This window comes from Westerdykella ornata (genome assembly GCF_010094085.1).
Source record: "Westerdykella ornata strain CBS 379.55 unplaced genomic scaffold EI97scaffold_6, whole genome shotgun sequence".
Taxonomy (NCBI): Eukaryota; Fungi; Ascomycota; class Dothideomycetes; order Pleosporales; family Sporormiaceae; genus Westerdykella; species Westerdykella ornata.
Window position 1 is genome coordinate 342,689 of NW_022986856.1, and position 13,828 is coordinate 356,516.

Here is a 13,828-nt window from a genome sequence, read left to right on the forward strand (position 1 = left end):
GCGGTCTCGCTGATTCGAGGAGGTAGTATGCCCGAATTAGTGCTTGAAGGGCCATTGGTGATCGATTCTGTGTTGAAGTCTTGTGCAGTGGAAGAAGCTCTGGTGCTCAATGTCACCGAGTCAGTCGGTACAACGCTTGAATTAGTTAAGGATGGGGAGACCGTGCCAGTTGGGATTGAGCTTAAGTCGGAAGATGAGAGCTTGTGTGTTGGATTTAGAATCGAATTGAAGGGCAGGAATGACTCTGTACTGGTCCCCGGTAGTGGAGCGTTCGTATCTGAAGGCGAGAGAGTTTCTGTGACTGTGCCAGTAAAGATCGATGTCCCGGTCCCAAGGAGTACAGTTGAAGTTACTGAATCAGTAAACACAGTACTGCTGTTCGCTGGAATGGGGAATGGAGGTGAGCTCCGAGAGGATGCATTGGTGCCACCGGTCCCAATAGCACTCTGTGCGGTTACCAGAAAGGAGTGTAAGAGGATAAAGGGAACTGCTCTCCCCCCACGAAGCGCCTTCATGGTGACAAGCGGATTTTGAAAGACTGGAGAGAAGAGTACAGCTATACTCCCTTCTATCGATGAAATAAAAATCTGTAAGCGGGTGAGGCAGAAAGACGATGTGTGTATGTATTTTGACACTCCAATATCTCAATCTGAGCTCAATGGTGGACGAGCTTATATAGTCTAACCAATGATGGTTATGTAATTGGACCATAGGCTTCTTGATATAACTATCCTGACTTGTTCCCGCTGTTCCAAAATCGACTCCGCCCTCCGGCGTAGCTGCAAGATTGTTGAAACCCGTGCAAGTAGCCGCCAGATACATTGGCATCGGGATTGGATGCTTCTACAGTTCCTGCATCCCCGAGGTCCGCTCCGCCTTGCGGCACAGCTACGATATGGTTGCAACATGTGGCGTAGCTGCAATATGATTGAAACATGCGGCAAGTAGTCGACAGATGCAGACTAAATCTGCGGTTGGACGTTTCCGGTATTCTTGCGTCCGCTCCGCTTCGCAGCATAGCTACGAGGTAATTGAAATACATATGTGGCGTAGCTGCAAGCGCGCGGATGGATGAATTGAACCATGCAGTAGTCGACAGATTTAGATCAAAATCGGGGTTGGATCCATCTACTGCCTCTGCATCCGCTCTGCCCTGCGGCACGAAACTGAATGAATGTCACGCCTATCCGGCGGATCCTCTTTCCCGATTGGGTTCGGCGCGCATACATAAGCTCCCCTCCCGACGGTTTCAATCCACCATCCGATTTCTCCATTTCTATGAGAACATGCCAGAAGAACTTCTAAGAGGCACGCAGCACAGCCTTACATTTGCTCAAATTCAGAATCGAACCGATGCATTACTTGCAACGTTTCTGAACGCCTGTGGGAATAACGATGCCGCCCTTGCGTTACAACTGGCGCCCAATCGCGATGCCGGTGCATTGACGTTTGGACTCAACAGGGCCATAGGTGGAAGTCATCTTGATCTCGCACGCCAGTTGCTGGGAGCGGGAGCGAAATGGGACGCACAAACAGTAAGACTGGCGTCCAGATCGCTGGACGCAGTGAAATTACTCGTGGAGTGTGGTTTCGACGTCAACACTGGTTTAGTCGCGGGTGGTACGCTCCTTCCGTAAGTGTTATACTTCTTCTTCGCTAGCGCGGCACTCATCATAGTCAGTAAGGTGGTGGGGCACAATGATGAACCTTGCGTTCGATATCTCCTGGAACGCGGAGCGAATCCCAACCTTGGCCCTCCATCGATTAAAAATGGGCCCCTTTATCTGATTCATCCGATACCCAATTCAGGTTGGGCTCTGAATGCGGCAGCCGCTTTTAGCACGCCAGAGATATTTGCTCTCCTGCTTTCCTATGGTGCCGATATCTCAAATGCTATACCGCTCCATTACGCAGTTAGAACATCACCTAAAGAAGTACCCGGCAGCCGAATTCCGATGCTAGAGTATCTGGTTGGATTGGGACTTGATATCAATGCTATGGACGATGCAGATGATGGCCTCGGACAGCATGGAACACCTCTCCAGCACGCTGTGACGTGGAGACGGGTGGAGGAAGCCAAGTGGCTGCTGGACAGAGGGGCAGATCCCGATAAGAAAAACCCATGGGGGATCTCGGCGAGAGATCAAGTAAAGAGATTGCCACCCAGCCACGAACTTGCGATCCTTTTGTCGACTAGTCAGACGGAACGACCATCTGAAGAACAGTAGAGAGACCCGAAACCAACGGTTTCGACATTAACGAATGGAAAGAATTTTGACTAATTAACGTACCGTACGGAGGAGGGGGAGCGCTCCTGATTAGTCTGCCGTACCCTTTGGTACAACAACGGAAGTAAACGGACCATAACATACCTGTTTTTTAAGCAATTACACAGACTTACCTCTTGTGTCTCTTAAAATTTGGCTACAACTAGTAATTGGCGCTAGTCTTCTGACTGTACTGTACTGTACTGTACTGCAGCTGTATTGTACGAAGTGGGATGACTGTACGTCCTGACGGAGCCCTTCACTAAGTACGAACTCTACATACGGGTGGGTGTAAATACTAACGAAAGCGCTGCCCGAAACTGTCCATGTCCGGAGGCCCCATTTCCCGGTTCTATTCTCGCATGCGATACCACTTGTATCAAGAATGGCATGTATAATGAAAGGAATCGGCAAGGGGACATGTTGCTTCAATCAGTTCAAGCAAGCCATCCTCAAACACAACCGCATCGATGTCAGATTACTACGGACTGATCATGGGCATAACTACTAAACCTCCGCCCCTTTAACCTCAGCCTTCGCCGTGCCTTTCTCACCTTCTCCCTCGACAAGGATACCTCCCTCCTTCCTGTCCAACGCTATGCCCGCACTCTCAATCTCCCTCCTCTTCTCCGTCCTCACATGCATCCAGACGAGCAGCGCGGTCCATATAGCCATGGCAATACTGACGGCAATCATGGCCCACATACCGCGGGTGAAATAGGGAGCGTTCTTGGCGCCATAGAAGACTATGGACCACCTGTACGCCACCTATTAGCAACCAAACCTTGAAGAGAGGTAGACCGAGAGGGAAACAGAAGATACATACCAAGCATTGATAGCATTACTCCCCATATTCATACTCGCGATAACGACCGCGCGCAGACTGTCTTCCTCGTACCTCAAGACATCGTTCGCCCATGCGAAAAAGGTAGCTTGACAAGCATACACGCTACCGGCCCAGTAGTACATGGCAAATACCACGGGCGTGGTATCCCTATACGCAAGAATGACAGCACTAGTTATGACGCCCGTGATACCGATCCAGTAGCCAACGAGATACCGCTTCCCGCCCATGAAGTCCGTGAGCGTTGCCCAGAAGAGCGTGGAAACGATACCGACGGCGGGAATACCGGTGGGATAGTTGTTCAGCTGCGCGACGGTGTACTTGTTCTTGGGATGCGATTTCATGTACAGTGCCAGAAGCGCGTTGGTGGAAAAAGATTCGGTCTCTCCGGCAATAATCCAGAGTACGACGAAGAAGTACCAGTACCAAGTGCTGAGGCAGTGTTTGAGGAAGGTCCAGGAAATCGGGGTGCGCTCCGAAACCTCGGGTACGCGGGACATGGCGAGTGACTTTTCCTCTGCGGTAAGGTAGGGGGCGCGTGTACGGCGCGGTGTATCTGGGAACAACAGGAAGCCATAGATTGCGACTGGGAGGGTGATGATGCCGTCGATGATGAAGAGCCAGCGCCAGCCGGAGAGGCCGTGGCGGCCGTGCATGCTCTTGTGAATGCCGGTTTGGATGAAGCCGCCGATCATGGTGCCGGCGAGGCCGGAGGCCGTGAAGATGCCGCTTCGCTTGCCGAGTTCTTTCTCCGTGTACCAGCTTCCGAGGATGTAGTGGGTTCCTACGAAGGTGGAGGCTTCGAAGATGGCCTGCGATGCATTAGTCATGTTGACAGTGGGTGAAGAAATGAAGGAAGATTTACTTGGAAGAAACGAATTGCCATGATACCTCCTGGACTATGGGTTCCGGCTGTAGCCATCGTCAAGCCTGCCCATGCTACCTGTCTCGTATCAGTTCTGTGTTACTCGCTCATTCATCCCGGGGCCTACCATGCATGCGGGAAAGAAGTACCGCGGTTTGATGTAGTACAGAGCGATGTTACAAGGAACTAGAAGCAGGATTTATCAACAAAATTCTCCAATTTGGAATACTACCACAATCACCTTGTCCGATTGTATACCCCACTGTAAACACAGTGTTGATTTGGTTGAGTTGATTGCCCTTGAAATTCAGCTCTTCTTTCATCCCTAAACAGATCGTCAGCAAAATATCCACAGCAGCTTGATTTTAGTATTGCCTACCAGAGACATAAGCATTATTTAGATTCGTCCTGTCCAGATAATTCAGGAAATACATCAGACAGCAGAACGTCAAGATGAAGAAATCCAGCTTTTGCACCAGTTTCCTCTCTCCGGGGAGGCTCTGGTCCCCTCGGAGGTATTGAAGGAACTTGGAAGCCATGACCAGAAGAATAAGGCAGCAGCTGATTCTCCCACAAAGGAGAAAGGAGAGTCCTGCACTTGAATATCAATGCAATGTCAGGTTGCAGTTGTTTGCTGGAATATTATCGAGTCAACTTATATGAAGCTCGGACCCTCCACCCTAGCTACCCCCGTAAGACCCGAACAAGCAAGAGATTGCCCTGCCACGGCTATCCCCTCATTATCTTGCCCTTATCCTCGGATCAACAACACGGTGGGGTCAATCCTCGACGATCACGAGCGGGATCCTGCGCCGACACCTGGGCCGAGAGGCCGTAAGACCCCTCAAAAGCCTGCCGACCCTAGCCACGATGCTGTGGTGGTGGAGATAGCAGGAGCATGCCGACTCGGACAACTCGGAAAAGGGGCGCGAGTTCGGAACTCAATGTCCGCTCTATTATCTATCTTGGTTCCTGATAGCTATAGATACCTGCCAGGTACCTGAACATTTGTTGAGAAGTACCGTGATATCGCCACCTTGAACATGTCATCCGCAAATTGGGAAGAGGTCGCCCGCAAGAAGCGCGAGGACCTATTCGCACGCATTCCCGCGGATTACCGCATTCAGAACCCCCCGCCTGAGGACCAGCTCGACGTTACAGTATGGCCTCGGGAATCCGGATGGTTTTCTGAGAAAGAGTTGGAGATAACGGAGAGTACGGCTACGTCTATACTCCAAAAGATTGCGACCAAGGAATGGACGGCCGAGGAGGTTACTCGTGCATTCTGCAAGCGCGCTGCAGCGGCGCACCAGCTGGTTCGTGATACCCTACGTCGTGAAACATCAAGCCAAGCAGTAGAAAGCTAAGTATCCGTAACCAGACAAACTGCCTCTCGGAAATCTTCTTCGAGGAAGGCATCAAGCAAGCAAAAGCCCTAGATGAACACCTCCGAACAACCGGCCAAGTAATCGGACCCCTCCACGGCCTCCCTATCTCCCTCAAAGACAACTTCAACGTCGTGGGATATGACAGCACCCTCGGTTTCACCTCGCTCGTAGGCAAACCAGCAACCTACAATGCCACACTCGTAGACATGCTAGAGAGGCTCGGCGCAGTCCGCTACTGTAAAACCAACGTCCCAACCGCAATGATGATTGTACGTCCACTACCACGTGACGACTCCTCCACAACTGACCCAATCCAGGCCGAAACAGTGAACAATACTTTCGGCCGGACCGTGAATCCTCGAAACCGCCTGCTCACCTCGGGCGGCTCCTCAGGCGGCGAGGCCGCCCTGATCGTCTTCAAAGGCAGCCCCTTGGGCATCGGGACGGACATCGGAGGCTCCCTCCGCATTCCAGCTGCATGCACCGGCATCTTCACTCTCCGCCCCTCGTTTGGTAGATTCACGACGCAGCGATGCAAGTCTGGTCTCGCAGGCCAGGAAGCGGTTGCGAGTGTGAATGGGCCGATGGCGAGGACGTTTGAGGATATCGTTTTCTACTCAAAGACGATTGTCGATGCGAAGCCGTGGCTCGTGGATCCGAAGTGCGTTCCTATCCCCTGGAGAACCGTGGAACCGAAGCAGAAGCTGAAGATTGCCGTGTTGTGGAATGATGGGGTGGTGGTTCCGACACCTCCGGTGATGAGGGCGATGAAAGAGACGGTTGAGAAATTGCGGAGCGCGGGGCATGAGTTGGTTGAGTGGGATCCGGTCCTGCACGTTCAAGCGCTCGAGTTTCTGGTAAGTATATCGGCATTGCCAGAGCTTTATGATACGCATCGATCTGATTGCGATTACCAATTAGGGCCGCATGTTCGTCGCCGACGGCGGGAAGAGCGTACGATCGCTCCTAGCACCCACACGGGAGCCCTTCCGACCGGAAATGGCGCCCTACGAGCAGGCTCCCGAGCTAGGAACCTTCGACATGTGGCAACTACAGCTCGCGCGTTCCGAGCTCCAGAGGCAATATCTGGAACAGTGGCAATCTTACGGCGAGCTTGATGCTATTCTGTGTAAGCCTCTGCAAAACCATGAGATATAATGATAGAGCTGACCCACGATCAGGCCCTACAACACCATACGCCACGGTCGAGCACGGCAACTTCAAATACGTCGGATACACAGGTGTCTACAATGTGGTGGACTACTCCGCCGTCACGTTTCCCTGCGGCATAACTGCGGACAAGGAGAAGGACCAGTATCCAGCAGACTACGTGCCGCTCAGCGATTTGTGTAAACAGGTGCACGATAACTGTATGTTTGACCCATATTCCCTCGATTTGTCTCATTGCTAATTCGCCGTAGATAATGCTGAGATTGTCCATGGCATGCCGGTCGGTCTTCAATTAGTCGCGAAGAGACTTGAAGAGGAGAAGGTGCTTGCCATGACCGAGACGGTGCTGAAGGCTATTGCCGCTATTCAGTAGATGAAGCGGTTTCCGTTTCTTTCCTTCTTCCGTGCGCTTTCTGGACATGGTATAGACTCATGCATTTCAGCAAGCGAGCATTGAGCATTGAGCATTGAGGAGCATATTTCACTGGCTTTATTGTCCATTCGTGGCCACATACCAGGAACTGGGCATGTGGCCTCGAGTGTAAATACAATCTGCGTACCAGCGTCGTGAGACGATGTTAGTATACCCAGATTTGCAGTACGTGAGATTCGTCACCTAAGCTATAGATAACTCATGGTGGTTATTAAGATGTGCGTGTGTGAAAATGGGATTGAGTTATTAAGCTCTGCCGCTACAAGCAACCAGCAGTGACAAATCCATATCATATTCCCTTCTTCTTCAACAGCGAGTCTACTCCCAGCTTAGCGTCCAGCTCTTCCTCCACGCACCTCCACTCGTCACATTCTTCAACCCACTTATCTCCAACACACCCCTCTCCTCATCGAACCGCACACTCCCTGCTCCACCACCACCACCAAGCTCCTTCCCATCCAACTTGACCCGTCCAATCCTTTCGAGCCCCATAACAGTAACATTAGCCAACGCATTAGTATCCCTATACTCCCCTTCCACAGCAACCTCCAACCTCCCCTCACAAACCCTAAACCTCACAACCAACGTCTCCGCCGGCTCCAAACTCTCCCCATCATCCTGATAAACCTCGCCCCTCGCCTCTCCCGCCTTATCCAACGCCACAAGCAAACTCCACGGGTTCCGCCTCGACTCCGTAGTCGTGTACCCAGGCTCTTGCGTAGCAAGCACGCTACCTCCACGAATGAACACAGGGATATGGCCCAGCGGCGCGGAAATGGTTTTATTCTCTCCCGGCGCAGCGGAGACGGGAGTCTGCGTGTACCAATCATACCATACCTCCCCATCTGCGACGCCCGGGAAGACGCCTTTGACGGTATCGACGTGGGGCTCCAAGACCGGTGTAACGAGGATCGATGGGCCGAGGAGGAACTGCGTATCTACGGCTTTCAACTGCGGGTCGTTGGGGAATTCCCAGGCGAGGGCGCGCATGACGGTGTCGCCCTTGGTATGCGCGTGGTGGAATAAAGTGTAGATGTAGGGGAGCAGGAAGTAGCGGATGTGCATTGCCTTTCTGGAGGCGTCGGCGACGGCGGCCCAGCGGAAGGGTTCTTGGGGGATGGCGGAGAGGACGTTGTGGTTGCGGTAGAAGGGGAAGAAGGCCGAGAGTTGCATCCAGCGGGAGCAGAGCTCGAGGTCCGTGTTGCCGTTGAAGCCGCTGTGGTATCGTGTCAGTATTGTACTTATTTTAGGAATCATTGTGCTCTTTTATGGGTAGGTGGTGGGCTACAGGCGGACCAGCAGAACTTACCAAGTATCTACGCCAAACATAGGAATGCCGAACATGGAGAACGACAGGGCTTGCGGAATCGAGAAGTACATGTAGTACCACTTGGAAGCATTATCACCTCCCCAGTGGCCCGACCACTTTCCAGACCCAGGGAAGGTGGACCGACCAATGATGAAGGGACGTTTGCCCGGGAAGACGGAGAGGAGGCCTTGGTATGTTGCATTGAGGAGCTGGTGGCTGAGATGAATGTTAGTGAAGTCTTGACAGTAGGAATCGTCAGCCGGCCTACCCATAGATATTGTGGACGTCGTATTCTTCCACACCGTTTGCGTGTGTGGCATTTGGAGATACTGCATGCACAGCGAGGTCTCCCTGGACATGGTTAATCACGTAGGGCGGATGATCGACGTTCCTGGCTCCAGGCGTCGGTGTTGTGCGCAGATAAGACGTCGACGTAGAGCTGCCAGCCGCGGTGGAGGTCTTCTCTGCTGCCTGACTGGAAGCCGCTGAAGACGCCGAGGCGGCTTCAGTAGAATTTGTAACATTGAAGCCCTCGGGGTATTCATAGATGCCGTTTCCTGCCTCGCCTGGGAGCGAGAAGGGAGGGTGTACCGGATTCAACGTGAGATTGTTGGAGCCGCAGGATCCGACGCAGAAGCTGGAGACTTCGTTCATGTCGATCCAGAAGCCGCTGTATGGGACTTCTTTGTGCCACAGGACCCTGTGAAGATCAGAGACCGATTGCGAGGATGACGATGGAGACTTACATCTCATTCACCCACCAAGATACGCCATTCTCCGATAGGAAGTCGGGAAAGACTGTGTATCCAGGCCAGACAGCGCCGATGTATTGGCTGCCGTCAGGGTTCATCAGGAAGGAGCCCGATTCATTACCCCTGGTGTATGTGTCGTAGGCATCACTTCCATTGGTCGGATTGGGAATATAGATCGCGGCGTCCACAATGGGAACGAAGTGCTGATGATTTGCGTGAAGCTTTTCGAAGAATTCCTTGACACCGGATCGCGGGAAAGTCACGGGATCCAGGGTGAAGTCACGGTATTGGTCCATATAGTCAATATCCAACCAAATGGCTTCTGAGGGTCTCTATTAGTATTATACCTTAAAATGCGGAAAGTGGCAACTCACCCAGTGGTATATTGAAGGCCCTCATTGTATCGATGATCTCAATCGAGTCAGCACAGGCGGCAGCAATATCATGCTTACACTCACCTCCTGCGTCTCCGTCCAGTTCCTATAACCCCATCGACACTGATGGTAGCCCAAGGCCCAGTAAGCTTGCATGCCGGGAAGGCCCGTTGCGGAAAATTGGTGCTGCTTGATTACGTCCTGCTGAGTTGGCCCGTCATAGAAAAACAGGTCAACGCTTCCACCCAGCAGACGCCACGTCAAGCTTTCATTTCTTAGAAGCACTTCTTGTCCATGGATGTTTCTCAGATACACTCCGTGAGAATACGACTCCCAGCCGGTGCCTCCACCACCGCGAGTCTCATTCTTCTTGCCGTGAGACGGTCTGTTGTTGGTTTTATTGCCTCCCCTTTCGAAGTATCTAGTTTCCAAATAGAATGGATGACTGCCATACAGGTTCGTGTCGATAGGATCTCCCACGTCTGCTGCATAAATCGTAGCCGTGAGATTGTTGTTCAGTCTTAGGCCGTGGATCCGTTCGCCAAGTCCATATAAGTTGTAATCGTTAGGAAGACTCGTAACAAATTCGATGAATTGATCTTCGTAGACCAGCTTGGTATTTTCTGTAGAGAAGATGACGTCGCCTGTTGACTGTCGTGTGACACTAAACCAGAAAGATGGCTCATTTTCCCCTGTAAGCGGTTAAACCATGTACATAGGTTTCGATTCCGGTATCGACTCACAAACGAACTTCAGGTCAAGATCCTTGTAGGTGGTCTCTAGCTTGGGCCGTGGTATCAAATCCTCCGGGATTAGGTAATGAGAGGCATTGTTTTGACCCTGCAGCTGAAGATTAGCTCAGTTTCACCAATGCAGTGCATTCCGCAGTCAGAACTCATACAATATTTGCAGGGCTGATGTTGATAGCCAGCCTGTTGGCGGCCTGATATTCCACTTTCAGGTTGAGCACTTCGACGTCGTTCCCGTAAACATTGCAGCTCTCTCCAGCCAGAGTCAGAACTGCAGTCAAGCCACGCTCGTTTTCCAGAACTTGCGAGGCCTTGTATCCAGGACAAACGTCCTGCGCATCCAGAGCGGCGGGGTCCTGGATATTGGGCAGTAAGTTGGCGCCTTCATCTGCAGAGGCCGGTATGGTGAAAATAGGGCGGACGGTGGTTGGAGTGCCATTGATGGTTGTTACAACGGCAGACGAGGGGTTCGGAGTTGCACTCTTGAAGGATGCAGTGACTTGTCCACTTGCCAATCCCAGCAAACATGAGGCTGCAAAGATTGAAGACACAGCCATCACGATCTGGATGTTGACCCGCGGACCGATGAAACCACCCAATGACGGTTTTAAGAGTTCGCAAACTTCCGACGGGAACCAAAGATCGCGAAGCAAGCGTCAATTGAAGATATGGGATCCTGCGCTCTCGCACCACCGTGACGACAACGTGCCTTTTATATACGTTCACGAATGCGAGCTACGACGAAAGCAAGACGCCCAAATATCCCCGCAGCCTGCCCACCAAGGAAAACATGACGATTCTCCGAAGCTGTCAAACAGGGCATTACAGACATGGCGCATAAGCGGGACACGAGCATCGGGCTCTGGGGATTTGCGCTGTCGAACGAACAGCCGGAAGGAACTCGGAGGTTTGACGATCCAGGGGTTGATCTGAGGTATGCTTCCCTGGTATGGGTAAGACAGGGGCAACGTCCTTGCAGAAGCGGGGTCCTGCGTCACCCGGCAGGTGGATGAAGGTCGTCGATCTTTTCCAGCTGCCTTATAGGGATAGGTTTCGCTGAGCTTATTCCCCCAGAAAAGCGGAACCTTCAGGCACAACCTGAGATGATCTCGGTGTTTCTCCGTCTCCATCTCTGCATACTTCGCCAGCCATAGATTGAGAGAAGGGACAAGAGATTGCTCGTAACAGAATGTCCGCTCGCTTGTATCGAAGCTCTTGGGCAGTCGGTGGACAAAAGTGTTGTGATGCATGATGTGAACGTTCGAACATCGTGGTGGGCCCGAGTATTCATTGATGTGCGCCATCCTCGGCGATCCGACTTCAACCTCGGTGTTTGGAATCAATGATGCCAGTACTGTTCAGATCCACTCAGATTCAGGACGAATCCTTCCACGATCAAAGACGGCAGAGGAAATCTTTGATAATGCGCCGAAGCTTCAGGAAAGCTTGTTCACAACACTATGCCGATAACCATCCCCGCGATCCGTCCGCCTTGGCATGCTACTAGCAGTGCAAGCGCATTCTTGTTTTGGCCTCACCTGTCCACCTGCGCCCATAACTGTTTTCCGCTTCTCCTCTTCTGCCCGGATTCATCGCGGCGTGTCCGACGAGGAGCTATATATTGTATTGGGCCACCGAGACAAGCTATGCGAGGAGTGTGATGCATCACCCCTGCCACGGTTGTCGAGGGCTGGTAGTTGCTCAGCATCAACATCCCCCATGTTCTGTATGCGCCCCAAATTGACGAAAGTCCCTTCAGGAGTGAGAGCCGAGACAGGTGAAAAGCTCAACTCCCCGCGTGTGAGAGCTTCCGGTGATATCTCGTATTCCTCGAAGCGATATCGCTGGCGCGCAACAGTCCGCTGAGGAACCACAATTGGAGGCTTATATGTCGAGTTTGGGATGGGCCATTCATGATTACCCTCGAGCTCCAGAAGCTCTATAGATTCGAGTTCACCCGGCTTCTGTGGGGCATCGAGTTCTAGTTCCCCGTGCGAGCGACGCCCGATGAGTCGTTTGCGATCGTCTGATGCTGATCTAGGCCGTTGGAGGCTTGATGGTGTTGTAGATGTGAGAGAAGGCGCACTCCTAATAGAAGGTTTTCGACGTCGTCTACGCCATAACCAGCATGCAATGCCTATGGTTGCAGAGACGAGTGCCACAATACCGATGCCAATCCCGACAGCTCCTGCAGTGCCGAGCTGATTGAGATGGTCTCCAGTGGCTGGAAGAGTTGCCGTAGGAGAGACGGAAGTAGACGATGGGGATGCGACATCGCTTTCGCAGCACGGACTGCAGACCTTGTTCCGACAGACCCAGTCATTGTCGCAGTCCTCGTTCGTGAAACATGCCGCTCCTAGACAATGTCCTCTCCACGTGCAGGGTTGGTAAGTTGTAGTTGAAATGGAAGCAGTTGTAGTTCGAATCGGCGCAAGCCCGATTGGGGAGGTGGTCGTCATTGTGTTCCGAAATCAACTGCCAGTGCGCCAGTGGCAGTTAGTCTCAAGTGGCCTTGGACGATAGCAAACACTAACTCACTGTTTCGGATACTGGGCGTATAAAAGAAATGAGCCAGATGGCTTCCCGGATGTCAGTGACTGCTTGCGTTCCTTCTGGGATATTGACATTTTCAAGGTGGGCCTTGCGAACACAAGGCGGAGAGAGCCGAATATAATCACTGCTCTTTGCTCCAGTAGCTGAGACAATGGCGCCCTTGGAAGGACCTGGAGCGTTGGCAGCTGAACGCCTATAAGGCTTGAGGGAGCTCGTATCGACCAATGCGTGCGGTTGGTTGCTGAGGCTGAGCTGCCGCGTTCGGGTGGCTTAAAGTTAAGAAGAAGAAGAACCGTTGCGAAATTTACAGCATGATTAGGAGACAAACAGGTCTCTATAAAGGAAGTTCTATGTCCTTGCAACCCGCCTTATTAGAGTCTTGCTGGGGCAAGTAGCCGGATGGCTAGCTAGATGTATGTCTAGGCCTTCAATTCAGTATAACGTTCAACACATCACTTGAATCAGTGCATGTTGGTATTGATACGTCTCAATAAACTCCTTCGCTGAAAGATGAATTGATATCGCTGTACCACGTATTGGGTGCTAAGGACTCCACAGTGACTAGGTTGTCTCCTGAAAGGCTGGAGTTGGCTTGAAAAAGCTATCAGCTTGTCGAAACTGGGTGCCGTCAAAGATGGTTTCCCAAAGCCATGACGGCCTCATCCTTTTCGCTTCTGTGAGAGAAGCACGAAATGGAGACATACCAAAACCCCGTACTCAGAACTCTCTTCGGCCCTGTCTCCCCGCAATGACGGGAAGGCCCCATCCTTCCCGTCTCCACAGATCTGGAGTACCTGCCAAGCCGGCTCCCACGCTACCCTATCGATAAGACCTGGCCTCTCCTCTTCTACGTCATGCCGTCATCACGAGTAGACCAATGGGGTGCCGTGAGACGGAAAGCAAAACCACCCCGCAGCTCTCTTCCGTTCCACAGTGAGTGGGCTGCATACGCAAGCTGTTAATACGGACTCGTGCCCTCCTTTCCCCTCCCCTCTCATCACAGCGTCTTTGTGGATGCTCTCACCGCGATTCCTCATTCCCAGAAGCTTCGCCTGTGGATTCGGTGCTCTTCGACGCAATCGAACTTGGCCCCGTCGTTTCGAATCCACCCCACTTCGATCTTC

The 13,828-nt window shown here is 52.2% G+C and overlaps 5 protein-coding genes across 5 annotated transcripts; 2 read left to right on the top strand and 3 right to left on the bottom strand.

Annotated features, from left to right (window-relative positions):
- Positions 1-1,246: 1,246 nt before the first annotated feature.
- EI97DRAFT_465954 (ankyrin) lies at positions 1,247-2,444 on the top strand. Its single transcript, XM_033801507.1, has 2 exons — positions 1,247-1,633; positions 1,682-2,444. The coding sequence occupies exons 1-2, from the start codon at positions 1,287-1,289 to the stop codon at positions 2,226-2,228; spliced, it is 894 nt and encodes a 297-aa protein (XP_033655376.1). The 5' UTR covers positions 1,247-1,286; the 3' UTR covers positions 2,229-2,444.
- A 285-nt stretch (positions 2,445-2,729) lies between these two features.
- EI97DRAFT_431902 (pantothenate transporter-like protein) lies at positions 2,730-4,949 on the bottom strand. The gene is made up of 6 exons (XM_033798046.1): positions 4,356-4,949; positions 4,218-4,301; positions 4,104-4,162; positions 3,977-4,054; positions 3,094-3,923; positions 2,730-3,024 (listed from the first exon to the last, which is right to left on the bottom strand). Exons 1-6 carry the CDS (start codon positions 4,513-4,515, stop codon positions 2,775-2,777), a joined length of 1,461 nt encoding a protein of 486 aa, XP_033655377.1. The 5' UTR covers positions 4,516-4,949; the 3' UTR covers positions 2,730-2,774.
- Positions 4,711-7,190, top strand: EI97DRAFT_431903 (acetamidase-like protein). Its single transcript, XM_033798047.1, has 6 exons — positions 4,711-5,292; positions 5,358-5,633; positions 5,682-6,221; positions 6,286-6,493; positions 6,546-6,734; positions 6,786-7,190. Exons 1-6 carry the CDS (start codon positions 5,020-5,022, stop codon positions 6,905-6,907), a joined length of 1,608 nt encoding a protein of 535 aa, XP_033655378.1. The 5' UTR covers positions 4,711-5,019; the 3' UTR covers positions 6,908-7,190.
- Positions 7,191-7,285: 95 nt separating this feature from the next.
- EI97DRAFT_449265 (uncharacterized protein) lies at positions 7,286-10,708 on the bottom strand (the record flags this gene model as incomplete). The annotated part of the gene is made up of 8 exons (XM_033800208.1): positions 7,286-8,183; positions 8,277-8,492; positions 8,545-8,976; positions 9,023-9,350; positions 9,403-9,439; positions 9,487-10,094; positions 10,146-10,242; positions 10,304-10,708. 8 exons carry the CDS (start codon positions 10,706-10,708, stop codon positions 7,286-7,288), a joined length of 3,021 nt encoding a protein of 1,006 aa, XP_033655379.1.
- Positions 10,709-11,740: 1,032 nt separating this feature from the next.
- EI97DRAFT_441131 (uncharacterized protein) lies at positions 11,741-12,610 on the bottom strand (the record flags this gene model as incomplete). Its single annotated transcript, XM_033799680.1, has 1 exon — positions 11,741-12,610. One exon carries the CDS (start codon positions 12,608-12,610, stop codon positions 11,741-11,743), a length of 870 nt encoding a protein of 289 aa, XP_033655380.1.
- Positions 12,611-13,828: the final 1,218 nt, after the last annotated feature.